The 26,228-nt window shown below is 38.7% G+C and overlaps 5 protein-coding genes across 9 annotated transcripts in view; 2 read left to right on the top strand and 3 right to left on the bottom strand.

Annotated features, from left to right (window-relative positions):
• Positions 1-24,172, bottom strand: part of LOC103953755 (superoxide dismutase [Mn], mitochondrial-like) — a 70,989-nt gene extending 46,817 nt beyond the window's left edge. Inside the window, exons 1-6 of one of the 2 annotated variants that reach the window (XM_009365542.3) lie at positions 23,797-24,153; positions 23,346-23,392; positions 23,132-23,257; positions 22,968-23,024; positions 22,419-22,496; positions 21,448-21,815 (exon numbers count right to left, since the gene is read on the bottom strand). In XM_009365542.3, the coding sequence (XP_009363817.2) occupies positions 21,723-21,815; positions 22,419-22,496; positions 22,968-23,024; positions 23,132-23,257; positions 23,346-23,392; positions 23,797-24,094 (699 nt within the window). In that variant the 5' untranslated portion in view covers positions 24,095-24,153 and the 3' untranslated portion in view covers positions 21,448-21,722. Of the gene's footprint in view, positions 1-21,447; positions 21,816-22,418; positions 22,497-22,967; positions 23,025-23,131; positions 23,258-23,345; positions 23,393-23,796 lie in introns of those variants that run through there. The other variant, XM_048590821.1, reaches the window with a different exon arrangement.
• Positions 835-5,461, top strand: LOC103953750 (alpha-galactosidase 3-like). Its single transcript, XM_048590819.1, is given in 16 exon segments — positions 835-1,166; positions 1,463-1,521; positions 1,780-1,836; positions 1,921-1,952; positions 2,259-2,322; positions 2,325-2,361; positions 2,460-2,532; positions 2,945-3,003; positions 3,093-3,158; positions 3,250-3,333; positions 3,708-3,772; positions 3,869-3,951; positions 4,336-4,426; positions 4,534-4,592; positions 4,837-4,977; positions 5,098-5,461. Coding segments are annotated over 16 exon segments (1,293 nt in total). The 5' UTR covers positions 835-957; the 3' UTR covers positions 5,212-5,461.
• LOC125468176 lies at positions 5,437-15,016 on the bottom strand. Of its 2 annotated transcripts, none has more exons than XM_048590815.1 (9): positions 14,589-15,016; positions 10,315-10,509; positions 8,939-9,031; positions 8,007-8,189; positions 7,818-7,920; positions 7,552-7,734; positions 6,408-6,817; positions 5,815-6,269; positions 5,437-5,730 (listed from the first exon to the last, which is right to left on the bottom strand). In XM_048590815.1, the coding sequence occupies exons 2-9, from the start codon at positions 10,411-10,413 to the stop codon at positions 5,673-5,675; spliced, it is 1,584 nt and encodes a 527-aa protein (XP_048446772.1). In that variant the 5' UTR covers positions 10,414-10,509; positions 14,589-15,016; the 3' UTR covers positions 5,437-5,672. The 2 variants fall into 2 exon arrangements, with proteins under 2 accessions (XP_048446772.1, XP_048446771.1); XM_048590814.1 differs by lacking the exon at positions 14,589-15,016 and adding an exon at positions 11,638-11,836.
• LOC103953757 (tRNA (guanine(26)-N(2))-dimethyltransferase) lies at positions 15,373-18,783 on the top strand. 3 transcript variants are annotated; one of them, XM_048590818.1, is made up of 6 exons: positions 15,373-16,031; positions 16,291-16,491; positions 16,589-16,688; positions 16,943-17,143; positions 17,234-17,296; positions 17,464-17,878. In XM_048590818.1, the coding sequence occupies exons 1-6, from the start codon at positions 15,391-15,393 to the stop codon at positions 17,491-17,493; spliced, it is 1,236 nt and encodes a 411-aa protein (XP_048446775.1). In that variant the 5' UTR covers positions 15,373-15,390; the 3' UTR covers positions 17,494-17,878. The 3 variants fall into 3 exon arrangements, with proteins under 3 accessions (XP_048446775.1, XP_048446774.1, XP_048446773.1); XM_048590817.1 differs by having other exon boundaries at positions 17,461-17,878; XM_048590816.1 differs by lacking the exon at positions 17,464-17,878 and adding an exon at positions 18,243-18,783 and having other exon boundaries at positions 15,376-16,031.
• On the bottom strand, positions 18,952-20,685 carry LOC103953756 (40S ribosomal protein S26-1). Its single transcript, XM_009365543.3, has 5 exons — positions 20,530-20,685; positions 20,350-20,442; positions 20,162-20,246; positions 19,843-19,976; positions 18,952-19,215 (listed from the first exon to the last, which is right to left on the bottom strand). Exons 1-5 carry the CDS (start codon positions 20,530-20,532, stop codon positions 19,141-19,143), a joined length of 390 nt encoding a protein of 129 aa, XP_009363818.2. The 5' UTR covers positions 20,533-20,685; the 3' UTR covers positions 18,952-19,140.
• Positions 24,173-26,228: the final 2,056 nt, after the last annotated feature.

Below are 26,228 nucleotides of genomic sequence, written 5' to 3'. Positions count from 1 at the left end.
ATATACAAAAATAACTTATATGAAGTAATGTTGAACATCATGCACGTTGTCTTTTCAGTTGTCACATGTAACAACACACACGAGTCACTCGCAAAACCAAAGAAAGCTAAAAAAAGCCTTCACCCAAATTACAAAGATCAAAATGATAATTTTTTTATACGAATAATAAAAAAAATACGTAAATCCAAAAATGAGATGATGAGTCATGACATGACATTTACGGGATAAGACTTAATTATTGCTTGATTCTTCGAGAATAATCTAATAATTTTTTTAACAAAAAAATATTATCTATTTTGAGAAGGAGACGTGCATTTAATCTTATACTGAACTAATTAATAATTAATTTGTAATAAAAAGAAGTAATGGTATAATAACTTCAATTTTCATATATTATTTGTACTATATTTCTAATAGAAATAGAGCTTACTAACATAAGTATCTTATTCTATTAGAGGAGAAATTTTTCAGATGTACTGGAATTATAGCCATGTACCTCAAGTGACATAAAAAAAGTGGTTAAATTTTTTTCTTCAAGTATCTAACTACTTGTATTGTAATATTTGGATGCACCGATTGTACTTTTGATACACTGTAAAATCTCTCACTAATAAATGTGGTAAGACTGATATTGTTGTTTTTTAAAAATAAATAAAAAATAGGTAATACTAGGAATTAAATTTATAAAAAAAATTTAATAAACTAAATGACATAAAAATTATTTATTGAATTATTGATAAACATACATAACATATCAATTTAATTTATAAATTTATCTTACAAATTTAGTGTCCTAATATTACCGATAAAAAATTGGCGGGTGTTTGGCCTTATATCCCATGTCGCTACTTTCCTTCTTTGTCGAATATTATGGGTTCCTTCCGATTCACGGACTCGCAGATTTAAAAAGCCAAAAGAAGATCGAGGAAGGGAAAAAGACAGAGCATTCATTCAACAATGGCGAAGAGGAAGATCACTCTCTCTCTCTACACTCTGATTCTCTCTCTATCGGTTGTCTCCTTGGCAGTTGCAGTCAGATTAACGCCTGTCCTGCAAACCCAGGAGAAGCCCAGTATTAAAAGACCAACATTTAATCGGATTTTTGATACTTCCAAGTATGGGATTTTGCAGCTCAACAACGGCTTGGCTCAAACGCCTCAGATGGGGTTCCTCTCTCTCTCTCTCTCTCTCTCCCTCTCTCTCTCTAACTTGTAGTCTTTGAAGTCTGTTCTTTCTTGGTCTGCTTACTCCTTCCCAGCTTTGGATTGTTTGTATTTGATGGAAAATATCAAATCTTTATGTGTTAATTGGAAAATTTTGTGGGTTTTTAGAATTGGGTAGCTTGGAATTACAGCTTTATAGTTACCCTTTTGGTGGTTTACTTCTTGTTGGATATATGAAGGGAATTTCACTTCTTGACATTGTAATTGTGTTTAATGAGTATTGTACTATATGTGGGCAGGTGGAATAGCTGGAATTTCTTTGCTTGCAATATTGATGAAACCGTGATCAAAGAAACCGGTAAATTTTGTGCTTTCATTGTTCATCTCCTTTCGTTGCGATTGATTCTGCTCCGATACCATTTATAGATCATTGGTTGCATTTCCTTATTGCATCAGTGTTTGTTTTTGTGCCGGTGTATCCGGCACATGGTGAAATATGCTTATATTAATTGGGAAAAATGACCATTATGATTCGATCGGTTCAATGAAGTATAACATTTCTTCATCCGCAATCGAATTTTGTGAAAGTACTAACATGTATTTTGATGATGGACAGCTGATGCGCTCATCTCAACTGGCTTAGCTGATTTAGGCTATGTTTATGTCAATATAGGTATCATTCTGGCAAACCTTAAGTATTTAGTAAACTTTAACATTTGCTCATACTTACGATGTAATGCAATGTCAATAAATGCAGATGATTGCTGGTGTCCAACACGAAATTCTGAGGTCAGTTGAATTGCATTACTTAACCAAGATATATTTCTCATTGTCTCTATAATTTTTGGTCTCTGGGGAATACCGGTCTTCATCGTAGATGAAGGCACTTCTGCTTTAAATTATTTAAGTGCAACTTTTCAAAATCATATCTCAGTCAGTAGCTATAAGTTCTTCTCCACTCTACCGATATATGCGCACAAACATGGAAGAATATAAATTTTCCGATAGAGGTTCTACCATGGAAATCGACGTCCTTGTAAAATTGTGAATTTGATGTATGCTTAGATTTTGAATTCCGAACTGTTCTTGTTTCAGGGTCAATTGGTCCCGGATCCTATAGCATTTCCATCGGGAATTAAAGCGCTTGCTGATTATATACATGGAAAGGACTCAAGCTTGGAATTTATTCTGACGCTGGGTAGGATGAATGAAACTCTTATGTATTTTTATTTGAATATCAAGTGTGTTATACTCAGTACAGTTTCCTGACTACTCCCCACTAATTCTATTTTGTAGGGCTTTTACATGTCAAGTTCGACCTGGATCACTTTATCATGAAAGTGATGATGCAAAGCTGTTTGCTTCTTGGGTTAGTTTCTGTTTCCTCGATTCAATTTTTGTTGAATGTATATATTGGTTTAGCGGGCATTCAATACCCTTGTGCACTGTTTCTGCATTTTTTATTGCTTTTGTAAGTCAAAGACTGAAATACAAGTAGAACAGATTCACCTCCGTGCAAATAGTGAGCTCATTACTACTAAATTTAAAGCCCTCTATTTTGATTACTCCTAATGTTAATAGACTTGATCGATGTTTGCAAAAAAGTGGAGTAGCTCGAATATTTGACAGTATGTAATCTTTTCCCCTTATCTCCTGCTCAACAATTGTTTGCAATCAAAGTTTGGGATGCATGAGTTTTGTTGAGATTATTATTTTGGAATTATAGCCATTCCTTTTCGTACGATATTACTTATAATCAAGGAGTAATGTTGTATTTTCAGGACGTGGATTATTTGAAGTATGACAACTGTTATAACCTGGGGATCCCTCCAAAAGAACGGTATTGGCTCTTCTTACTCTCAACTTTAATTGTGAGGGTATTGCATTCGGTAGCTATAAATTTATTTGATGTGGTTTCATACTTTCCAGATACCCACCAATGCGTGAGGCCCTAAATGTGTCTGGACGCACAATTTTCTATTCGATTTGTGAATGGTAATCCAGTTTCTTGATCTGTGTTATAATATTTGGATTAGTTCACTTTTAGTTTATGGAAATCCTGATTCATAAATTCTTTATTTGACAGGGGTGTTGACGACCCTGCTTTATGGGCTGGCAAGCTCGGAAATAGTTGGCGTACTACAGACGACATCAATGATAGTTGGGCGAGGTTATAACTCTTTATCCATTAACTTGGACAGTAACTTCACGGTGTCTGGGGGTTACATCATAGTTCTACTTGCACACACTGAAACCATCATTTGTAATTTTGTAGTAAACCCTCAGAAATGGTATGTGGTATATGCTTTCACCTTAGAGGACCCTTAAAAGTGCTTTGTAACTTCCAAGTTGATTGTTCATATATGTGCATTTATTTCAGAAATTGTAGAAATTGTACAAGAATGTCTCATATTTGTTGTCTATCGTTCTTTCTCGCTGTTATTATTTGGCTGCAAGGTTTTATATACATGATCCTGCAGTTTTACTGTTAATAAAATCTTCAGTGGTCATACTGATTAAGTTGTATGTTCTTATGTTATTTAGCATGACAGCAATTGCTGATTTGAATGACAAGTGGGCAGCATATGCAGGACCTGGTGGATGGAATGGTATAAACATGAGCTTTTTAAAACAGGCATAGATATTAGGTATCAGTACTCCAACTGTGATTTATTTTTCATGCCCCATCTTTTTATTTTGGGCAGATCCTGATATGTTGGAAGTTGGCAATGGAGGCATGACTTACCAGGAGTACCGTTCTCATTTTAGCATCTGGGCTTTGATGAAGGTCCTTAAACTTCTGCTCCTTTCTTCTTGGTTTGCATGTCGCTCCCATAATTCAGATTGAACCTTCATCCATTGTCTCGCAGAGTAGTGTCACAAAAATAATCTTATATGAGCAGTTCAAAGAAGCTACTTGTTTTCTCTCGGCTGCTTTATGTCATATTTAACATCAGTTTTGACCACGCTGTCTAGTCTGATTAAAAGTATCATTTTCGTAAATCTTAATGGCCTTTATTTGTTCTGCAGTCCATGTAACGAATTTAGTTCAATTCTATCTTGCACAAGGGGCATCATAATACATGTTGCATATGAACTGTTTTGTCCTTGGCTTGATTTCATATACTTTCTAGTTCTTCACATACTGATAATTGGGCGTTCGAATATCCAGGCCCCTCTTTTGATTGGTTGCGATGTGAGAAACATGACTGCAGAAACATTTGCGATTCTAAGCAATGCGGAGGTTATTGCTGTAAACCAAGGTGAGAATTTGGTGCTAATTGGTTCGGTTGAAAGTATCATTTTGCCATATCAGTCTTTTCAACTATGAAGTTCTGAAACTAAAAGAGGAATGTTTTTGTTTTTGCAGATCCACTTGGGGTTCAGGGAAGGAAGGTTAATGTTTCTGGACCAGATGGCTGCTATCAGGTTTCCCCCCCTTTCTTGTGCTGTACAAAGTTATAGTGATTGCTTAGTCGAAACTCGATAGGATAAAATTCGTATATCCGGTTGATAGATTTAGTATCTATGGTACTCTGACAGAATATATCTCCCTTCGCATGTATCATTACGAGCCAAGGGAAAAGTTCGTTACAACTTTTGGGATCTTTAACATAAGCCCGTTGTATATCAACTGTTTCGTTAAAACTTTGGCGATAATTCTGTTTTCCAGGTTTGGGCAGGTCCTCTATCAGGCCATCGATGGGCCGTTGTTCTCTGGAACCGTTGCTCGAAAGCAAATACTATAACAGCTACATGGGAAGCACTTGGACTCGAATCCGGCATTAGTGTCTCAGTGAGAGATTTGTGGCAGGTAACGAAACTGACCTATACGACTGCTAACAATTTCATCCATTGACAGCTTTAATTCGTTTCATTCTTCTTCTTTTAACTTATTCGTTTCATGCTTATATGGCATCCAAATTTCTTGCAGCACAAAGAAGTAGCGGTCGATGCAGTATCGTCATTTGGTGCTCAAGTTGATGCTCACGACTGCCTGATGTATATTTTTACTCCCCATACCGCCTCGCTCAGAAATATAGCTTAGCCTTAAAATGGTTCCAGCGAAAGGCAGCGTCCATCTGTTAACGCATCACAACCGTTGTCTGCAACAGTTCACGGCTGTAAATCTCTAGGGTTTTGCAGAACTTGGCGACGATAGAAGTGCCAATCTGTACTGTATATTGCTCACATAAAAGTATCGTACCGCAGTTTGTATATGACTATGTACTTATTCGGAACCATCAGCTGTTGAAATAATGAGACCTAAATGTGAAACTCCCAACATTCAACATTTATAGGATAATATCTCAGTAACCAGAAACCAAGGGAAAACTTCAACTTTTATACATAAGTTCAAATAGCGAAATCGGAAACACACAAAACGAAATTGATGTCTCAGCGTTTTTTTTTTTAAAACTTCAAAAGGATTTGAGATCGGACGCAAAGGGGTAGACACATTGTGCTGGCCAACTGAGCTAATCCACATTTGCCACCTCGGTGCCTCCATTAAGTCAAGGGGGGAAAGTCATTATCATTGTCTAGTTTGAACCTCTTAAAGCAAATCCTGCAGAGTTTACCATTTAAAAGGGTACATCAGTTGCTATCTTAAATATGGCAAGAAACTCTCAAGAGATGAGAATGGCCTTACGTTGCTGCGGTAACCTGTGGGAATTCCTTGGCTGGAGGAGATGCCAATTCAGTCTGAGCAGATTGATGTACATCTGATGATGAAGGCATTTGAGTGCCAGGAAGCTGTGGGAATTCTTCAGGTGAAAATTTAAACTGGGGAGCATTTTCACTTGGGCCTGTTTCGGTGGAAACCTCAACTTGGTTAGTCTTTTGAGGCGATTTCATCCTTGGACCACGGCTGCTAGACTCCGGGATCTTTCCCCTCGCTCTTGGAGACACATTGGTGGAATCATTTTGTTCTTCAGGTAAAAATTTAAACCGAGGAGCATTTCCACTCGGGCCTGCTTTGATGGAAACCTCAGCTTGGTTAGTCTTTTGAGGTGATTTCATCCTCAGACCGCAGCTGCTAGACTCCGGGACCTTTCCCCTTGCTCTTGGAGGCACATTGGTGGAATTATTTTGATTTTGCATTACCTGAAGTATTTTAGTTTTGGGATGAGAAAGCCAGTCAGTCGTCTTTTACAGTCCAAAGTTGAAACAAAAAAGGAAGAACAAATCAGCAGTATCTAAAATTTTAATTTGAACTAAAGAATTGAGTTGAATTCGATATACCTGGTGAGGAAGGAGACATGAAAAGATTTGTTCTGCATTTTCTGCCATTTGAAAAATGACATTCCCATCTTGTTGAGCCGTATGAACCAGGGCATTCCATTTGCTCATGTCATCGGCTTCAAAAGGTGGAGCACCGTTGTGTGTAATTGAAAACTGATATGCATTTGCAGACAACAGGCTATCACAATATTCTTCGTAGTCCCCAGTGAGGTCAGATTTTTCAGATGTTCGAGTACCAAATCCAGGGACAGGAGTTGCCAGATCTGCTCTCTGTCCACCCCCATTCCTATCTAGAGTGGTCGCGAAGAATTTCTCAAGTGTCATGCCTCTGCATTCACCTGGTAGCATTAATACTTCTCGAAGTTTTTTAGCCCCAAGGGAAAAAGCAGATCTTATACGACAGAAGTTTCCTGGAGAAGATTAGGTGGTTCAGCATGTCAGCTAATTAGCATACAGAACCGGTAAGAAATCGACATACACTAGAACCGAAAGTAAGCACTTTGAATAAGAGATTTTAAAAAATGGAAATCTATATGAATTAAAGATTATTAAAAATATACCAAATTTATGCTTTGTAAATCATACCTTATTAAGAAAATGTCATCGTCTTAAATACAAAATTTTGTCTAAGACCATAATTTAATTATTGGATAGTTATGCCAATTATCAAGGTAACTATAATCTACTCTACAAACATTTTCGGCATAAGGGCACATAGATTAGACTCTTAAAACAACAGCTTCATGCATAAAAATGTTAATAGTATGATATACTTAAATCTCTCCTTGAACATGCTTTAAATAAAAAAAGGACCCCAAGCTAACAAGGCTCTCCGCTTTGTGAGGGTTGGGGAGGGAACATCTATCGTACACAGCCTTACCCTTGCGTTGCAAAGAGGCTGCTTCCACGACTCGAACCTATGACCTTTTGGTCACAAAGGAGAAACCTTTAAATGATACAAACATATCCGTTGCGACTTTGTTATTCAGTAATATTCTGCTTCAAGTTTATCACATTAACGATGATGGAGGAAGAATAGATATTCCCACTTTCATTTACCAGGGATAATACAGTATATTGCAAATTCAGTCATCTCAAAATGAGTGAACAAAAAACTGATCCAGCAGGTGAAGTGGTCAAGTACCTTTACTGACGCTACGACCTAGATTGTTATTGTCCTTTAGAGGATCCACTATGTTGAGGAACTTAATTTGGAATTCATCAACTCTAGCTGCGTTTGCCACCACTGGATCTGGAAACGCCAGCCTGCACTCTCTTACAAACTCCTCACTCAGGAGAAATTCTTCCCCCTCGTTTTGGGGTGTAACTGTAGCAAATAATACAGATAAAAGATTCTAATCAATCAGTAAACAGATCAGTTACACATTCACATATTTAAGCATAAATTACCTATGATTTCTGGAAGGGAAGATAAGGCAAATGGACCATTTATACTGATACCATAGTTGCCCCAATCAAATGTGCTATAGTATTCCAAAAACCTATGCAGGACCTGTTCACACAATTTCATAGTCGTGTTTGAACACTTGCAGATGTAAATGTGACAGCCGAACTGAAGAAACAAAACAAAAAAAATACCTCTAAAGGACCACGGAGTGATGAATGAAAGCGATTGATGATAAACAACACCAATGTTTCCAGTCCATATGATGCAATCAGGCCATATTGGGCCCCAAGAATTCGACTCTCATAGTAGCACCAAGCTTTGGTTAAGATAATACTCTGTTTGTAAAGATGGTCTTTTCCGATCAGTTGGTCAACCTGAATAAAGCACCAGGCATGTCAGTTGAAGAGGAACATTAAAATTTTCAAATGAGAGTGAGAGAGAGAGAGAGTGTGTTTGGCGCATGCGCACGTGTGTGTTTATGTTAATAAGTTTTGTTGATATTAAGTATTGCCAAGTGTAGATATTTTGTTGGTTTACGACTACTACAAAAAGATTAAGCTGTTCGGATGAGTCTCCTCCACTACTGAAGAGCCAAAAAGCTTAAGCTAGAGGGATTCGAACTCAAGATCTTCAACATGTTAAATTGTTTGTTGGTTTACCACTATCCCGGAAAAATTAAGATGTTTGCACGTGGAACAATAATTATTTATGCGAATGAAGAGCTTGAAACGACCAAAAATAATAAATAAATAAATCAGATGGAGCTGACTACATTTACTGAACCATCAAAACATTGTCTATCTATGTAAATGGAGAGCTAAGCAAAGAAAGCGACAAAAAATTGGGGATAAGCCAACTTCAAACCTTCAAACAGATCAGAACCGAAAGTTGAAGTGAAGCATGTTAACATATACAGAAGAAATTCAAAGTAATTAAGTGCAAAAATTACAAGTGCAGCTAAGTTTATATTTACAATTATTAGTACGAAATTAACAAAGGCTGTAAAAAAATTCAAGCTAGCTGAAGGAAAGCTTTTAAGAATGCTAGTTATTACTCTAAGCTACTTTTCGTTAAACAGGAAAATAAATAATAGCTTCATATTATCAAGAATAAAGATTTTAACCTGCTCCAGAAAGCACAGTGTACTGAGGCCGGCCGTCTGATTGAAGGAGATGTCAATTGCCATGTTATTCACAAAGCATTTTACGACCTTAACCTACCACCCAAAATTCCAGCAAGAACAATATCAAAAAAGTACAGTGGATCCCCCCTTTTAAAGTTAAGAAATGATAATGACTCCTTTATGCAACATGATTGATTTATTAAGAAAGAAAGCAACTGAGGCAGTGAAAATGCTTCCCTTAAACTATGACAAAAGCATTAAAATAATTTGTCTACCATTCCAATAAATATTTCACATTAAACAGAAACCACCAAAAATAAAATTTCAGATAAAAAGTAAATCCAAACAGTTTGGCTTAGCAGTAGCTTGAGGATAGAAGAAATAAGTCCAAGAGAAGGTGACATTGAGCACAGTCGGGAAGTAGGATAGACGATATCAAGGAGGAGAAGAGGAAGAAGAGGTGGAGCAATGGGCTTTTGATCTCAATTCTTAGGTTTGAATCTTGAGGTTGTGATGTATGCCATCTTTGTCAATTTCTAGTTTTCCTTGTGCGCAGCCCCTGATCTCCCCCATCTTTCTGTTTGAGTTATCTATTTTCCTGGAATGTACTAAATCAACCCGTTCACACAATTTTCTAATAAATGGAAAATAATTATATCACAATTAGCATGCACAATCCATACATTTACAAACTTATTCACCCTTTCTATATCAGAACTGAACATTAATGGTTCAGGCTCATAAGCACGAAATTAACTTTTTGTTGAAGTTCTCACAACCTAAAAAGAATTTCAACAGTGGGAGCGGATAAAAACCACTCACGAGAACAAGGCACAAGTCTTTATACTCTGAACATAAACTAATAAGCTGTCTTTTAAGTCCCAAACAGGTGTTAGGCATGCACACATATGATGTGCTTTGTACAGGTGTAGCCTTGGTTGATGTGGTACCAGGGTGCGAGGATTGATTGAGTAGATATTTCTTCATTTTATCACACACTTTTGGGAATCACTACTTGTCAAGATGGAGAAAAATCCTACATAACAAGGGTCAGAAGTCACTCTTAGAGTACCAAGAGCAATTGGGGTCTAGAGTACTAATGTTGGTCTAATTTCAAGATACGGGGATAGGATGTGGCCCTCATGCTTAGCGTATAATGAGAAGAAAAGAAAGAACTGACAAACTTTTCACTTTTGGACATTTTCATTTGTGAAAGTAAAGGGGTAAATAGCCCTTAATGCGAATAACTGAAATAACAGACAATCAAGAATGAGGAAGGAAAATACTAAAAAGGATAGATGAAATATGTAACCAAAAATATAGCAAACATGCAGATCAATTATTGGAAAGGGTAAAAGGAGCTAAGAAATCTCAACCCGTGCGCGAATGTAGCGGACATCCTTAATCTGGAACTCAGAGTCCTGTGCTTGACGACTCCTGAGGATCGCACAGATTTTACGAGCAAGCCCCTCCATCAAGTTTGGACGGCAGAGAGCAGTCAAATCAATATCTCCATCAGGAAGATAGGCCTTCAATGGGAATGAGCCAAAGGAGTAGAACTGTAACGCAAGCTGTTCCACAAGCTCACATTAATTTAGGGATATTAAAATAGCAGCATACAATAATTGTAATGAATCAATCAAAGATTCCCCCACTAGGGTTTTCTTATTACAAATAGCAGTTAGAAGTTAAAACATCGAAATCCTGTATCTCTCAATTATATTAATTTCAGGTCCACGGAATGAAACACGTGGATTTCAAATATGAGTGACAATCAGATTCCAAAGTGAATGGCCACGTACGTTATGTATTGATCAAGAAAGAAGAGGAAAACCCTAAAAGCATATCCAACACATGCCAAACCCTAAAAGCATATCCAACACAAACAGTTAACGTACTGGATGCTTAATGTTATGGAAGCCGCATAAATAAGTTCTCTGAAGATAGGTCAGACTTTCATAGAACTAGAACCTATGAATACAACTTGTAATAAAAATGAAATACAAAACCCTCCAAGATGACATTGAAAGCTGGACATATGACGCTAGGTCATGTGGCAGTGGCATCGGAAGACATCAGCAAGATCTAAGGAATAACTCCGTGCTCTTTTTGTGACAGATAAGAGATACCAATTTCATTATCCAGACATGCTACAATGTCAAACAGTTACTTCATGTTGACACCTAAAACTTTGTTTGGTTTCGTTTGGCTGTAACGACAAACCACACTTCCATACGTGTAGCGCAGCTCTTTCCGCGCCAATGGGAAATCAAATAAATTACTAGGTATGCTGACTATACTTACAGAATCCAATTGATAAAGGTAACAATGGGAATGCTTCGAAATGCTAGGGAGGGAGCATACATCTAATCACAGAAATGGATACACATAGATAAATCCAGACCCTTTTATAGATTTTAATTTTACTGACATTCTTCCATCTTAAGACATTGAGATTTACCAATCTAGAAAACATACAGAGGTAATCAATGAACCCAAAATTATGAAGCACAGACCTATAGCAATGTGATGAAGTACAATTTTACTTCCTCACGAACAGACTTCAAAGAAGCATGGATTACAGTTATCAAAAATAGAATAACATAAAAAAAAATAAAAAATCCACCATCGTTGATTTCTCTTCGCGCCAAGAAGCAAAAATAGAAAAAAGAAAAGTAGGGAGCTGGGGAACTTCTCACCTCAGGTGGCAAATGACATACAAGAAGCCCCTGAACATAATTAGCAAAAATCCTCCGCCTCAACTCAGATTCAACATTTGGTTGAATAGTTCGTAAAATCTCTTGGGTCCTTTGTTCTAGAGAGGACCACAGTTCTGCATCCATCGACCTCAACAAGGTCTTAGTGGAGGACGAAGAAGATTGAAAATAAGGGGAATATGATTACCCCACCTGACAATCTTCCATAAATATAAAGGTAAGACTTTCAACTCTTCAAAAATGCAACCCAGGAAATCCACACAAACACTCTCCCAGTGATGATTTCAACAAATGAATGTTTACACGGTTTTAGGAACCTGCAAAACTAAGAAATTTAAAATAATGAGTTTTTGGTGCAGGGAGGGGGAGGAATGAGATGGGCTGGTTAAAAAAAAAAACTGAGAACAGAAAGAGAAGGATAGACCGGGGCACCTTCAGCAGATGAGTAGCAATTGAAATAGCTCACAGATCAGTAGAGCTTAATCCAGGATGTGCATTCAGCAGAAGAGAAAAAAACCAGCACTTAGATGCTTGAAATTCTATGCAGAGTTCGTCCATATCTGAACTCTGTATTTAAAGTCCTTGTCTGTGCTGAAAATTATGTGTTTTGGGGCTATTTTGACATGTGTGCTATGAGGATAGGGGAAAAGGAATCGTGAAATAACTGATGAAAAATAGAAAAGATTCCCAAGTCCTCAAGGGAAATTATCTGAAGAAACTCTACAAGCACGAAAAAATATAGAAGAAAAGGACAGAACTCAGAAGTGATATGAACTATCAAATAACGGAAAACACTCCTTTATGAGGAAGCTCCAAGCTCCAAGGCCAACTTAGAAGCAAAAGAGCAGAAGCGAAGCAAAATGATGAAGGGGAAAGAGATGGAATACTATGAATGCAAACACATCTTGCCACGAAAACATCTTGCCGCCAAGATAACTTAAAGTACAATCCAATGAAACGGTCTTAATCAAAGCTTACAACCATATAAAAGTTTAGTCTAACTTTTCTCAAATTTTCAGTTTTTTTCTGAAAACTAGATTCTTCTCCATAAATGAGTTAACAAACAAAGAAAAATGTAATGGGATTAAGAATACAAATTTCTGTGGCTTGCATACATGGTACTAATTAGTCCACCCTCAAATGTTTCTCATTGTTACCTCTCCAAGTTTTACCCTACTTAAATCCTCAGATGCATGACCCTAATTAATATCAAATCCTAAATTTCTCCTTCCTGAGTAAAATATTAATTGCATTGGTTACAAATAGATTTAGAATTTGTTTTCATACCCAATACTTGTCTTCCTACCAAAAACGTCAGTTTAACCTAGGGGCACTCATTGGGGCCCACAATCGACTATGCCACATTGACCACAACCAGTTGTTCCAGCTCCAGTGCGTGCAGGCATCTCTATAGTTCTCCTTTAATTCGGGCTCATAACCAGAAAAATTACTGAATGTCCCCACCCACCCCACTGTGATGGGCCCTACAATAAAAGTGGTTCCACATTGTTATTTTGATCCTGCCGCAATGTATCTAAATTACCCCATGACTAGCCAAGTCAAGATGGCCTGAAAATCATCTTCCATTAACTTCGAAGAGCACAGGTGTGAGAAAACAATACAGGTATGTATGAAAAACTATGATTGTTGGACAGGCGCCTGCCAACTTTATCCAAAAGAAGATGAACAAATGAACTTTCTAGACACCCTAATGTACCACAAAATTGTAAAGCACAGCTAGCGTAGTGATATCCACCAAAACAACTTCCTTGTTGGCCGGTTAGCTCTATAACATCCTTAACAATCATGTCTTGGTCGTAAAGGACAGAAACAACTCAATTTGAACTTCAGTTGTCTTTTCAAACATCCTTTGATCCAAGCTAAAGAAGATTGCACCAAAAAATGATTAAGGCTCTGAAAGGACTTAAAAATCACCTGGATACTTTGCTTTTAGACAACTCATGCTAAGATCACTCCCATTTGCTTACTGATAGGTAGGAGTCGTTGGGAGTTCTTTCATAGGTTACGAAACAATAACTTCATCTTGTTTTGGGAGTTCTTTCATAGGTTACGAAACAATAACCAAATCAGGTGAGCCATGAAGCTAATAGAGAATTCCACTTATCATATAAATCTCCCCTGTAACATATCCAAGAAGCTAAACTAGTATGCTGTTTTTCTTTTATGCCCAATGGTCTAATGTTTACCGACAAATCTATTATCTACAGACCAATCCCACTCTTGCAATGGTTTCCAGACTTAAAAGGTGACCTTTACATCATGGGTTTAATACGCAGAGTTAGAGTTAATCCTTCATGCTCCTCACACCCATATGGTTTGAAGGCCGTATATGAGGCATTCCGCTAACATGTTTCCATTTTCAGCTGACTATTATTTAGGAATAATATGCAATGATGTTAACTGAGATTGAAAAACTTAATACATTAAGTTTCCCATTAGATAAGTGATTGAAAAAATAAACTTTCTATTTCTCGTTCTCTTTTGTCGGTTCTCCATCATAAACTTTAATCTTGGAAAGAAAAAAACCACATCCAAAATCCAATCTAAGGGGTCGGTGCAATGCTCTCAGATTAGCAACATGTTTGTGCTTTCCTTATTTGGGTACGATGTTTTGAGTAACAACTAAACTGGGTAAGCTGCCTACCCAAAAAGCAAAGAAAAACCTACTACTATGGTGTCTTACAAACACATTAATCCATCATTAACTTGCTTATTGCAAACAAAGTCACAAGCTAGAAGCACTTTTCCAAACAGAACAATCGTAACATTTCGAATAAAAATCCCATCTTTCACAATAGGTAAAAACTACAACTGAAATTCTCCAAAACCCAGCTAAATATTTCAAAAAACAACCAAATATGGAAAAGCATTCACTGCGAACGAAAACAGCATTAAAGTTCAGAGCTTTCTACCTTTCATGGCGGTTTCCTTCTGCTCCTCCGCTTCATCTTCCGCTTTTGACCAGAACCCACTTCTTCGTGGGACCCACCAAACGCAAGCAAGTTCATCGCCACCATCTTCTTCGCTGGTCAAAACCCTAATTCCAGACCCAAAAGTAAAACCCCAGCAAAGAGCATATTCTCGAAACAGTGAAAGTCTTCACTGCTCCAATGGCAGTATAATTTCGAGGATAATACTTGCCTACTGATAGGTCAGTAACCAATTTTTACTGACCATTGTCTAGCTCAATAGAAATGCTACACCTGTCCATTTGATTGACATCCTTCTTGCTTCCATAACCTGATAACCAAACAACATTCTTCTTCCTCCCATAAACCCCACCAGACATGGCTGACCAACCCCTCACCTCCTCCAACCTCTGCCGTCCTACAACCCCACTCTAGTCTTCCTTTTCAGCCTCTTCCCGCCGACCCCACCTCGTCTCCTCTCTCCCATCCGGCGACCCCACCTCATCCCCTCCCCTATCTCTCTTCGTCGAAGGCCCCACCCTTAATCCACGCTCTTCTACCCCAAGGCAGCCATACCAGCAGAGTTTAGAGGAGAAAATGGTGCTTTCATGAGAAAGGAGATAGGGTTTTGGGATGGCGGGACCAGCTATACAAACAGACCGGGACCCATCTGATGACGTGGCTAAAATAAAAATCCGAGATTTAATCTTAGGCGTACATTCATACACGTGTGCAGTGGATAAACCCATTTTATTAAGACCCGCCAAAATTAGCCCCCCACCCTCCAACCCATTTAATTCCCGCCATGATAACTCTCTCTTCGCCTAAAACCCTATCTCCTTTCTCATTTCTCTGCAACCCCATCCCAAAACCCCAAATCCAAAACCCTAAATTCGCCGCGGTGACCCAATACTCAGACTCCAATTCGAAGCCAACCCTCGATTCCGATTGTGAATCGGTGTTCCAGACAGAGAGGGGTCTTAAATTCGACGTCGGCGGGACCTTCTTCCGCCACGAAAGCGCCACCGGCCGCGACCTCGGCGTGCTCGCCGCCGCTCTGTACAAGAAGTCCAAGGGCAAATTGCGAGTTCTCGATGCACTGTGTGGCTGCGGGATTCGGTCTCTTAGGTACCTCGTCGAGGCGGAGGCCGATTTTGTTTTGGCAAATGACGCGAATGATGAGAACAAGAAAGTTATCACGGAGAACTTGTCGCAAGTGGAGAGTGGTTCCGGGGACGAGGCGAGGTGGGAGGTGTCGCTTACGGATGCGAATCGGATCATGACCGAGTGTTATCTGAAAAGGGATTTCTTTGATTTGATTGACATTGATTCGTTTGGGAGCGATTCGTCGTTTTTGAGGTCGGCGTTTAATGCTTTGAAGTTGAATGGATTGTTGTATGTTACTTCAACTGATGGGTTCTCGTCCGGTGGTCGCAGGCCTCAACAGTGAGTGACAAATCTAATTTCAAGCAAAATGGTTGTTTCAATTCTCCATTCCTTTAAAGTTTGATGCTTTGCGCAATACCATGTTCATTTATTGACCAATTGGTATTGCAGCACTAACTGCATTTTTTCTTGATGCGTTCGAATTTGATATCGTAATTAAATGGGATTTACAATTGAACGAGAAGTTGGAGACTTTACATTTGAAGGTTGTATTGGTTGATCGCATACAATTCTGATATCTTTTACTTTGTTTCTGTAGAACTTTAGCTGCATATGGAGCTTATGTCCGGCCAATGCCATACTCGAATGAGCTCGGTTTGCGAATGCTTATTGGAGGCGCTGTGCGGGAAGCTTCAGTGCTGGGGTATCGAGTTACTCCGCTGTTTTCATACTATTCATATCATGGACCAATTTTCAGAGTCATGCTCCGAGTCAATCGGGGAAAGCTTCCTGATAACAAGTAAGGTGGTTGCATGATTTTGTATGTGTGTGAAAGCTGTGTGGTTTATTAGGCCTCTTATGTTGCTGCTGATCAATTTTTATACTTTCTCCGACAGACATTATGGGTTCATCAGCTACTGCAACAGCTGTGGAAGTTCTAAAGAGTACTCTTGGGCTGAACTTGGTCGGATCGGTTGCCCCTGCAGTGACTCAAAGGTATTGGATAATGTTTAGGTCGTATGATTTCGTTTTGTTGACTTCCCAAGTTTTTGTTCTTTCTTGCACTATAAAAGATTAATCTTGAATCTCTGAATATGATTCTTTAGTTTTTGTTTTTTTCACGAAAAGAATTACCGCCAAAATGATTTTTATTTAACGACCAAAGCTAAAACTCGGTCATAAGTTAAGGATCAATATTCCAATGTACTCTAATCTTAAATGAAATCTTAAGTTGTTTCGGTGTTTTGTAGGTCTCCAAGTCACTTGTTGTTTCTGGCCCTCTCTGGACAGGGCCGTTGCATGACACTGCTTATATTACAGAAATGTTAAGTTTGGCCGAGGAATGGGGATGGGCAGGCATTGAAACAGGAACTGATCCGGACAAACTTTTGAACCACATGGTGGCTGAGAGTGACCCCAGATTACCCTTTGGCTACACCAAGTTGGACGAGGTCCTCAGTAAAAAAAATTTACCACTTCACTATTGTTCCCAAAGTTGTTAATCTGGGAAAATGATGGATTTTCTGTTTTTACTGTCCCAGGTGGCAAGCCGTGCGAAAGTAAATTCTCCGTCACTGAGAGCCGTGATGTCCACCCTTCAAAAGGTAATTTCCACACTACTCCAGTGTGTCATATGAGTGCATGTTTGACATTTGTTTTGGGGGGTGTTGGGAATAGAGTAGGGTTCTCTCCCCTCCCATTCTTGCTCCTCCTTTCTCACTTTTCTTTTTGTCTCTCTCTTGTTTTCTCTCTCTCTCTCTCAATAAAGAAGTCAACACAAGATGTTGAAGTGGCTTCATGACTGTGCAAATATGACGGGAGAGAAGGGAAGGAGAATTCGGAGGGGAGAGAATCTTACTCCGTTGGATATATGGGTGCATGTTTTCCACTTGGGGTTTTAGGAGCTTTTGGGTATCAGTGCATGATGGACACTTGTTAGATATGGCCTTGCATGTTTGCCAATTGTACAAAGAAAAATTTGAGTAGAGCAGCATTATCGGTTACAAGTGCGTGTTGAATACTTGTTTAATTTGCAGTGCATGGTGGACGCTTGTTGGGTACGGTTTTGCATGTTTGCCCATTGTATGGTGAAAAAGTTGAGTTGGAAAGCCTGGTCAGTTACAAATGCTTGTTGACACTTGTCGGTATGGTTTTGCATGTATGCCATTTGATGGAGAAAAACTTGAGTATGACAGTCTAACCACTGACTACTTAGAAGTGCATGGTTGACACTTGTCGTGTATGAGTTACATGTTTGACAGCCTACTTTGGTAGTTATATAGAGAAAAACTTTGGTAGGTCAAAACCATTTTCACAAAGAGTATAACTGTGTGTATTGGGAGTTGTACTTGAAGTTGGATAAAAACACAACCCCGTTCCATTGTCAGAGTCCCTACATTGACTTGCTGCCACCTTATAGTTTTGGCCCGGAGGCTTGGCCCACTTGGGCAAAGAAAGTCTCATTAGCATTGAGTTAGGCGGGCTGTTGGGTTTAGGTTTTACTCTCAATAGTTTTTTCGTTTCAGTCCAAAGACTAATACTCTCTTGCAGGAAGGATATGCTGTGAGTAGGTCACACATTGAATCCAATGCAATCAAGACGAATTGTCCGATGGAAGACTGCATTAGAATTGCCAAGCAACTTCAGCAGCGCTGAATCACACCCGTGAGAAGACGAGTTTCCAGACGCATTGCACTTCCGTTAGGGTCGAGGGCACTGGCGAATCAAAGAAGAGCGGGGGACCTCTCACCTGGGCCAGTAAAGCAGCATCTCATTTTGTTGTGCGACGTGGAGGTGTTGTCACTCAATGAGAGCAGCAATGTTGTGGCTGCTCTGCTCTGCTCTGCTCAGCTCATGCTATAATGCAGTCTCACTGTGATATCGTATGTAACATTTTAGAGTCGGATTCATAAATTTGGTTTTGACACTTTTCGATACCCGAAACTCGGGAAAACCTTGCAAGTTTCCACAGAAAGCAATGATCTGAAACATTGATTGTAACTTGGGAGCAAATTGTTACATGTAAGAAACAGTTTGGGGGAGAAAATGGACTACTCTCGTATCAATGCTGTCAAATACTCGAATTCAACGATTTTGCATCACCGTGTAAACCTGCAAATCTGAGACTGCACATAAACGTCGGAGAACGAAAGAAACAATCAATTGAAAATTCACTTTGTGTTCTTCAAACTGTGGATTAGGGTTTAACTAAATAGATTAGGCGAGTTTATCTGAAAACAAAAGTGGAGAAACCATGATATAAAACCATAACGAATTCTAAAATTGCATTATCATCAAAATAAAACATCCAAAAACATTGTACTTTAATCCCCAAAACGTCTAAACAATAACACGAGAATCACAAAAAAGTGCTACGTAACTCAGTCCAGAAGATTGTGTAGATACTGGGAGGCGACCATCACATAATGAAAGGATCGATATGCTCAGATCAAGTACGAGCAGGAACACCAGCTCCAGCAGGTCGGGGAGCTTGACCAGGCTGACCGGGCCTTGGGGCATCATCCTGGAAATCCAAATACAAGCATATCAGGTAAACTAGAATAACATATCAACTGTAAGCATCGGCCACCAGGCTCCTTAGACATTAAAATATGTATGTGCCAAGAGCAAACCAAAAGCATGCAAGGAACACGAAATGCCTAGCAACACAATATAAAATAGACAGCCACGTAGATAAAATCGGTTGTGGAAAAGTACATTGAAAAACCAACACTATAGACACGAAATACAGTTCCGAATCAGCCAATGGAACTGTAAAGGCTTCGGAAAAATAAACTTAGATTCTACATGATTAAATTGTTTCTGGTAACAGCACCACAAATCTAACAGGGCTTAAGTTCTAGCCAAACATGGAATTAAAATAATTTTCAATCATCCATCACTCTGTCTTCAATGGTTGAACAAGCAGCATACAAACAATCAGTTAGGTAAAAATTTGGCGGGTCCTATTTCCTTGTACAAAATGGAGTTGCTTGGAGCAGGTTTCATGGAACAAACTATTCGGGATGTATATGTTTCAATTAGGTTTTGGGAATAACTTAATACGGCACAGTACATGCAATGAATCAATGACACCGTTATATAGAAGAGAACAAACATTGACAATCAAATATCAAACACGAGAACTCACCCTGCGTCTGATGAATCGCTGTGGTGGCTCACGGTTCCTCCTGTTGGTGCGGGATCGCACCCTCACAACATGGGAGTGAATTGCACAGGAAACACAGTACTGCATCTTGGCATACAGCTTAGGCAACGTGTATTCTACACATCACAAACAACACCAACAAAAAAATCAATCCTTTACATCTCCATATGATCTCAATATCCAAATGCAATAAACAATCTACAAATTTAACCAACCACCGCGATAATCGCATAAAAAAAACCGATAAATCAATAACAAATTAAGAAGAAACAGAGAAATGTGAGGGAAAATTGGAACTTACGCTCATAGATACAGGCTTCCTGAACATCTCTCACAGCAGCTTGCTCGACGATGTTCCTCACCAAGAATCTCTTGATGGCCTTGTCCTAGTTCATCACCAATACAAAATCAAATTCAATCAATCACGTATTTATACGATTCGTATACATATACGTATACAGAAACGTACAAATGTATACATATATATACCTTGGGGCAGCACTTGCCGCAGTTGGAGCAACGGATGAACTTGACGTGTCCGCGGCCGTGCTTGTTGCGACCTCCATTTCTGCGCTTGAAAGTCTGCAGAGAAAAAACACGAAAATTAAGCAAAAAGAAACAGAGGACGGAGAGATGGATCAAACGCGGCGTTTAGGGCGGAGCTCTGACCATGGCGTTCCGAGAGGAGGAGATCTGAGAGTTCTGGGGCCGTTTAGGGTTTTTCTCGCTGCTGCAGAAGCCAGAAAGTGAGTGGTTTTGGGAAGGCTTATGTTTTATACGGGAGAGCGGCCTGGCGCCCTAGCCCAGCAAAACGGGCCTTCGTTGTTGCACATTTGTAATTGCGTCCCCATTTTTTTTGTTTATTGACCTTTTGATCCCTATAATTTCTAATTAGAAACCAAAATTAATATTGAACTTGGGAAGAAAATCATAGCTGTTATCATCCTAAGGATTAGACAATGACATTACGGTATAATGATATTCTTACTCACTTATAAGTGGAAAATCTACGATTTTGTTAACTTACCTAATTTTTATATGATTTACATCAAATCTCCACCTTTTGAAGTAGAATATCATTGCATAAAAAAAATTTAAAGTATTGTAGTTTTTGCTCAGGTAAAAACCAATAACCACAATATCTTTGGCTGGAGAGGTTTTTTCAGAATTATGATCCGGTACATCAGGTGTGATAAAATAATTGGTTAGAAACTTGAGAAAAAAATTCTAATCAATTATATTATGATACTTGATATACCGAACCGTATTCTTTAAACACTAAAAAATTTGCTCCTTGGTTGAGATGAGTTGAAATTTGAAGCTCTTGATTTTTGGTTATTTTCCTGTAATTGTAATTCAATTTTGGGTTTTCATTTAATAATCTGCGCCATATTTTATTCTTTTATAAATAATTTTCTTTTGTTAAACAGAATGCCCAATGGACCAGAGGAGATATCATCTGCTCAGAAAACCCAATTGGACTAATCTTCTTTTAAGGACAACTCGGAAAAGATTGCGATAGCGTAGTGATTAGCACACCCGTTTTCTTCTTTTGTAAACTCTTCCTCTTGTGCGTGACAAGGAAAAGAGTGCGAAAATCACTTTCCGTTCATTGTATATCAATTGCAAACCCCTCAGTCATAACAAGAAGCAAATTTCAGCCAGAAAAACAGACAAAAGCTCCAATGATGCAGTATCAACAAAACATCAAATACTGGAACTTACAAAAACAGAGATTAAAAAAGTACAGAAACTCATAAACTTGGAACATATCCATGATTAAATAAGGGTCCTCATTTGTCACGTTGGTTGTTTTATCTTCATGAACTCAACCAGCTGCAAATCCGGCCACCTTGTTTTGCTCAAGGGCTTTCTTTCTCGTACACTTCACTGGCATACTTCCAGTTGATGACTTTCCATATGTTCTTCAGATAATCTGGTCTCACATTCTTGTACTGCAGCTCGAAAAATGGATGTGTCTTAATTCAAACTTTCATGTCGCATGATACACGAAAGGGATAGGAGGAAACTAATAATACAAACAGTTGACAAGAGCAAACACCACTTGACATGTATTCTACAAAAAAATCATCATTGGACTTGGATAAAATTGATGACAGTGATAAATTGAATAAACGATGAGCTTGTTTCAGGTCTCGGGGCATTTCAGATGCTAGTTCAAATAGTGACAGAAAAGGATGGAGGCTGTGTACAGACACCAAACATTATAGGAAAACGAGAATCAGTGTCACTTCCGTAGCGTCTGAATGAAAGCCTAACTATAAACTTCGTCCCAAGGAATGATCTATCCCCCATAAACAATTCAATTCCAAGGAGTAAAACCAATTTGTCCTTCACAAAGACAGTTTTAACAACCCTCCTACCTAATCCACTTGTACTCCACAAGACAAACAATATCTTAGACTTCCAAGGCTCGCCAATTAGGCAATAAGAGTGTGTCGATCTGTATTGACTCTTATATACTACACTTAGTCACTTAAAAACTGATAAGTGAAAATAACTGGTAAGTGTGTCAATCTGTATTGACTCTTATATACCTGTAAGTAGTACGCATGCTCCCAAACGTCAATACCAAGTAATGGAACCAAAGATGCTCCCTTAGTAACCAATGGATCCTGTAACAAGTTACTCAAATTAAAGAATATTCAGATGAAACAAATACCATAATTGTGTGATGCATATCAACTACTACAAGTGCTTTGGACAAAGAGATTCAGAACAGAAACCTTCGTAAATCCTAAAGTCCTGAATGTTGAATAATCCTTGAGATAGGGTAACAAGAAAACAAATCTTCAACATGAGTTCTATGCTCGAGCTAAAGTTTTAGACTAAGTCTAACCGTCATAAATCAACAGCCAACAGTAGCCTACATGATTACTGGAAAGAAGATATACCATTCCGTAAGGAACTAATAGTAACAATTCACGAGGAGTCTAAACTACATTGCTGAGAGGCTATCATTGCTATCAATGTAAAACAAATGGATTTGTGCAACTTGAATATGGCTAGAAGTAATGTTGAGTAGACCTAAAAGAAAATTCTGCGCTACTAGATTAGATGGTATTGAAGTAAATATTTGAATTTACCTGATTTGCGGTGGTTTCAACCACAAGTTTGTTAAACTCTTTGTCTAGAGCAAGCCACTGCCAAGAAAGATCAAACAAGCATGTGAACAGATTGAATGTCAATTGAAGCATCTAGTTGAATGACATGGAACAAATGCTGTAAAATCAAGAAGACGAAAACTTACCACCCATCCAGAACCCTGCAAAGCAGCGCCTTCTGCACTGATCTTTTGCACCAATGCTTCAAAAGTTCCAAAATTTGTGTCAATAGCCCAGCCCAGGTTACCATGAGGGGGCTCGCCACCACCGTGCTGCCATAAATAAAGCATTACTGTATTGGGTAAATGAGCGGTTAATAACCCGCTTGTAAGATAGAGAGAAAGGGTAACATGAACTCACACTAACAGGAGTCAGATTCTTCCAGAAAATCGAGTGGTTTACATGACCTGCGAGAAAAAAGAAACCCCTTTTACATTTATCTTTTAAAAGAAAAGACAATGCATTTCGGCATGGAAACAAACAAAATCATGAGCTTAAATCCTGAGATTAACAAGACATCCAAGAACTTGAAACCAAAGAATTAAATCAGCGGTTTCGATTGCGGTAATTCGTATAAGTAGCAGCCTAATTACGGGAAAACTAACACAATGCTAGCTAATTGAATTGCTACTTCTAATATCAGTTTACTTCCACAAACAATTATAATTCAACAAATATTTGAACATTTTAATCAAATTTAAACTTTTTTTTTTAACAAATTGAACAAAAATTCCTAATCTGAAAATGCAACAAATGAAAACAAATAGATAATTACAAAAATAGCACAGAGATACAGAGAGAGATGTTTGACCTCCGCCATTGAACTTGATGGCGCTCTGCAACTTAACAACGGCAGCAGCGTCGCCCTTGCCGATGGCGTCGTGGAGCTGCTCGAGAGCTTTGTTGTAGTTGGTGACGTAAGCCTGGTGGTGCTTCTGGTGGTGGATCTGCATGATCTCGCCGCTGATTGCAGGCTCCAGGGCGCCAAAGTCGTAGGGAAGGTCGGGGAGCGAGAAGGTCTGCAGGCCACGAGAATGGGCGAGGATTCTGGGCTGGCTCTGAAGACCTAATCGGAGGGCTTTACTGGCCATGACAGCTCGGAGAGCCATGGAAATGCTGCTTGCGAAGAACTTAGAGTGAGTAGAGAGAAACAGTACGAGAAGACGAGAGAAGACATGTGGAGAGTGGGGTACATATTTTAGGTGCGAATCTGTGGGCATAGTAGGGAAATGCAAACTATGGGGCAGATACATTGGGCCTCTTGTGGGCTTAATCCAATAATTCCTGCCTTAAATTTTTATTTTTTATTTTTAATAGAAGCGATTTTAGGACGGTGGAAGGATTGAATTTGTATACCAAAATGAATGTCCTTAACTAACTAAACTACAAATTATTTACTCTAGGGCCCTCCAAAGATTAATTCCTTTTGCATTCAAAAACTACCTTGTCATTAGTACTACGACTAGGTAGTTTTAGGTTCGACTGGTGGTCTTAAAATCAGTCTTGGCCAACAAGCTGAGGATTTTGGGGTTTCTTGGTACTTCCAGTTTGTGTTGCAAGCATGCCTACTCATTGCCCAAGGCCGGGTGAGTAAAGTGAAGTTGGTAATTTTTGATTGCGCTTGATCTGACTCTTTCAATGTGATTGAAGACCTAAACATGAAGAAAATCCCAACCCAATTCAATCCTAATTACCTTAAATCCCACCAGAGAAACCTCAATTTCTGGCTTTTCAATCCCTAGAATTTTTATGCCTTTGATGCCCAGACCTTATCAATCTTCAGCCTTTTCCCCAATCCCCTTCATGAACGACACCCTCTCTCCTCTGCCTTTTTGGCTTTGTCTGGTGTTTGAAAGGGGAAAAGGATTCTTGCCGGATTTTTTTCGTGGGGATCCCGATGATCTCTTGATCGTGTTACATTCAATTTTCTCCTTCTACACACACTCTTTTTGTTTTTTCTTTGATTTTTATTAAGTTCGGTGACTTAGAAAATAAAAGGTGCGAAATGTATAAATCGGTAATACTACACTTATCATCTAGTTGTACAGTCATTTATACTATCTCTCTAATATAAACCGCCAACACAACTCATTCTCACTTCTAACAACCCCGTGCTCTCTCTCCTGCAGCCGCACTCTCCCTTAGGTACTCTCCAGTTGATGACTTTCCATATGTTCTTCAGATAATCTGGTCTCACATTCTTGTACTGCAACTCGGAAAACATGTGTTTCTTAATTCAAACTTTCACTGGCATGATACACAAAAATGATAGGAAGAAACTTAATACAGACAGCTAACAAGAGCAAACACCACTGACATGTGTTGTACAAAAAATCATCATTGGACTTGGTAAAAAGTGATGACAATTTTAAGCTGAATAAACGATGAGCTTGTATGAGCTCTCCGTGGCATTTCAGATGCTAATTCAAGTACTGACAGAAAAGGATGGTGGCTGTGAACAGACACCAAATGTTATAGGAAAACAAGAATCAGTGTCACTTAGTGTCTGATCGAAAGCCTAACTATAAACTTCGTCGCTCGAAAAGACCTGTCCCCCATAAGCAATTCAACTCCAAGGAGCAAAAACTGATTTGCCCTTCACAAAGGCAGTTTTAACAACCCTCCTACCTAATCCACTTGTACACAAGATAACAATATCGTAGACTTCCAAGGCTCACCAATTAGGCAATCAAGAGACTGTCAACCTGTATTGGCGCTTAGACACTACACGTAGTTGCTTACAAACTGATAAGTAAAAATAACTGAAGGATATACCAGTAAGTAGTACACATGCTCCCGAACATCAATGCCAAGCAATGGAACCAAGATGCTTCCTTAGTAACCAACGGGTCCTGTCCTATAACAAGTTACTCAAAATAAAGAATATTCAGATGAAACAAAAACCATAATTGTGTGCTGCAGCCTGCATATCAGTCAACTACTACGAGTTCTTTGAACAAAGAGATCCAGAACAGAAACCTTTGTAAATCCTAAAGTCCTTAATGTTGAATAATCCTTTAGACGGGGTAACAAGAATATAACAAATCTTCAACATGAGTTCTACGCTAGAGTAAAGTTTATGATTTAGTCTAACCGTCATAAATCAACAACAAAAAGTACCCTACACGATAACTGGAAAGAAAATATATCGATCATCCCGTAAAGTAATAGTATCATTTCATGAGGAGTCTAAACTACAGTGTGCTGAGAGGCTATCATTGTTATCAATGTAAAACAACAGGC

This window comes from the organism of the source record quoted next, unplaced genomic scaffold (genome assembly GCF_019419815.1).
Source record: "Pyrus x bretschneideri cultivar Hongxiangsu unplaced genomic scaffold, Pyrus_bretschneideri_v1 Contig32, whole genome shotgun sequence".
In the NCBI taxonomy this organism is placed as follows: Eukaryota; Viridiplantae; Streptophyta; class Magnoliopsida; order Rosales; family Rosaceae; genus Pyrus; species Pyrus x bretschneideri.
The sequence above is the reverse complement of the archived record's forward strand: the minus strand, read 5'-3'. Positions and strand labels throughout refer to the sequence as shown.

Excerpts from the sequence above, each read along its gene's own strand:
- LOC103953757 (XM_048590816.1), top strand. The coding sequence starts at position 15,391 with ATGATAACTCTCTCTTCGCCTAAAACCCTATCTCCTTTCTCATTTCTC. Across the intron at positions 16,492-16,588 it reads GGAAAGCTTCCTGATAACAA|ACATTATGGGTTCATCAGCT; the intron begins GTAAGGTGGTTG and ends TTTCTCCGACAG. Across the intron at positions 17,144-17,233 it reads GCTACACCAAGTTGGACGAG|GTGGCAAGCCGTGCGAAAGT; the intron begins GTCCTCAGTAAA and ends TTACTGTCCCAG.
- LOC125468176 (XM_048590814.1), bottom strand. The coding sequence starts at position 11,781 with ATGGATGCAGAACTGTGGTCCTCTCTAGAACAAAGGACCCAAGAGATT. Across the intron at positions 9,032-10,314 it reads TCCGCTACATTCGCGCACGG|GTTAAGGTCGTAAAATGCTT; the intron begins GTTGAGATTTCT and ends TTTGGGTGGTAG. Across the intron at positions 7,921-8,006 it reads CACTCCGTGGTCCTTTAGAG|GTCCTGCATAGGTTTTTGGA; the intron begins GTATTTTTTTTG and ends TTGTGTGAACAG.
- LOC103953756 (XM_009365543.3), bottom strand. Across the intron at positions 20,247-20,349 it reads GCGGCAAGTGCTGCCCCAAG|GACAAGGCCATCAAGAGATT; the intron begins GTATATATATGT and ends GTGATGAACTAG. Across the intron at positions 19,216-19,842 it reads AGCGATTCATCAGACGCAGG|GATGATGCCCCAAGGCCCGG; the intron begins GTGAGTTCTCGT and ends TTGGATTTCCAG.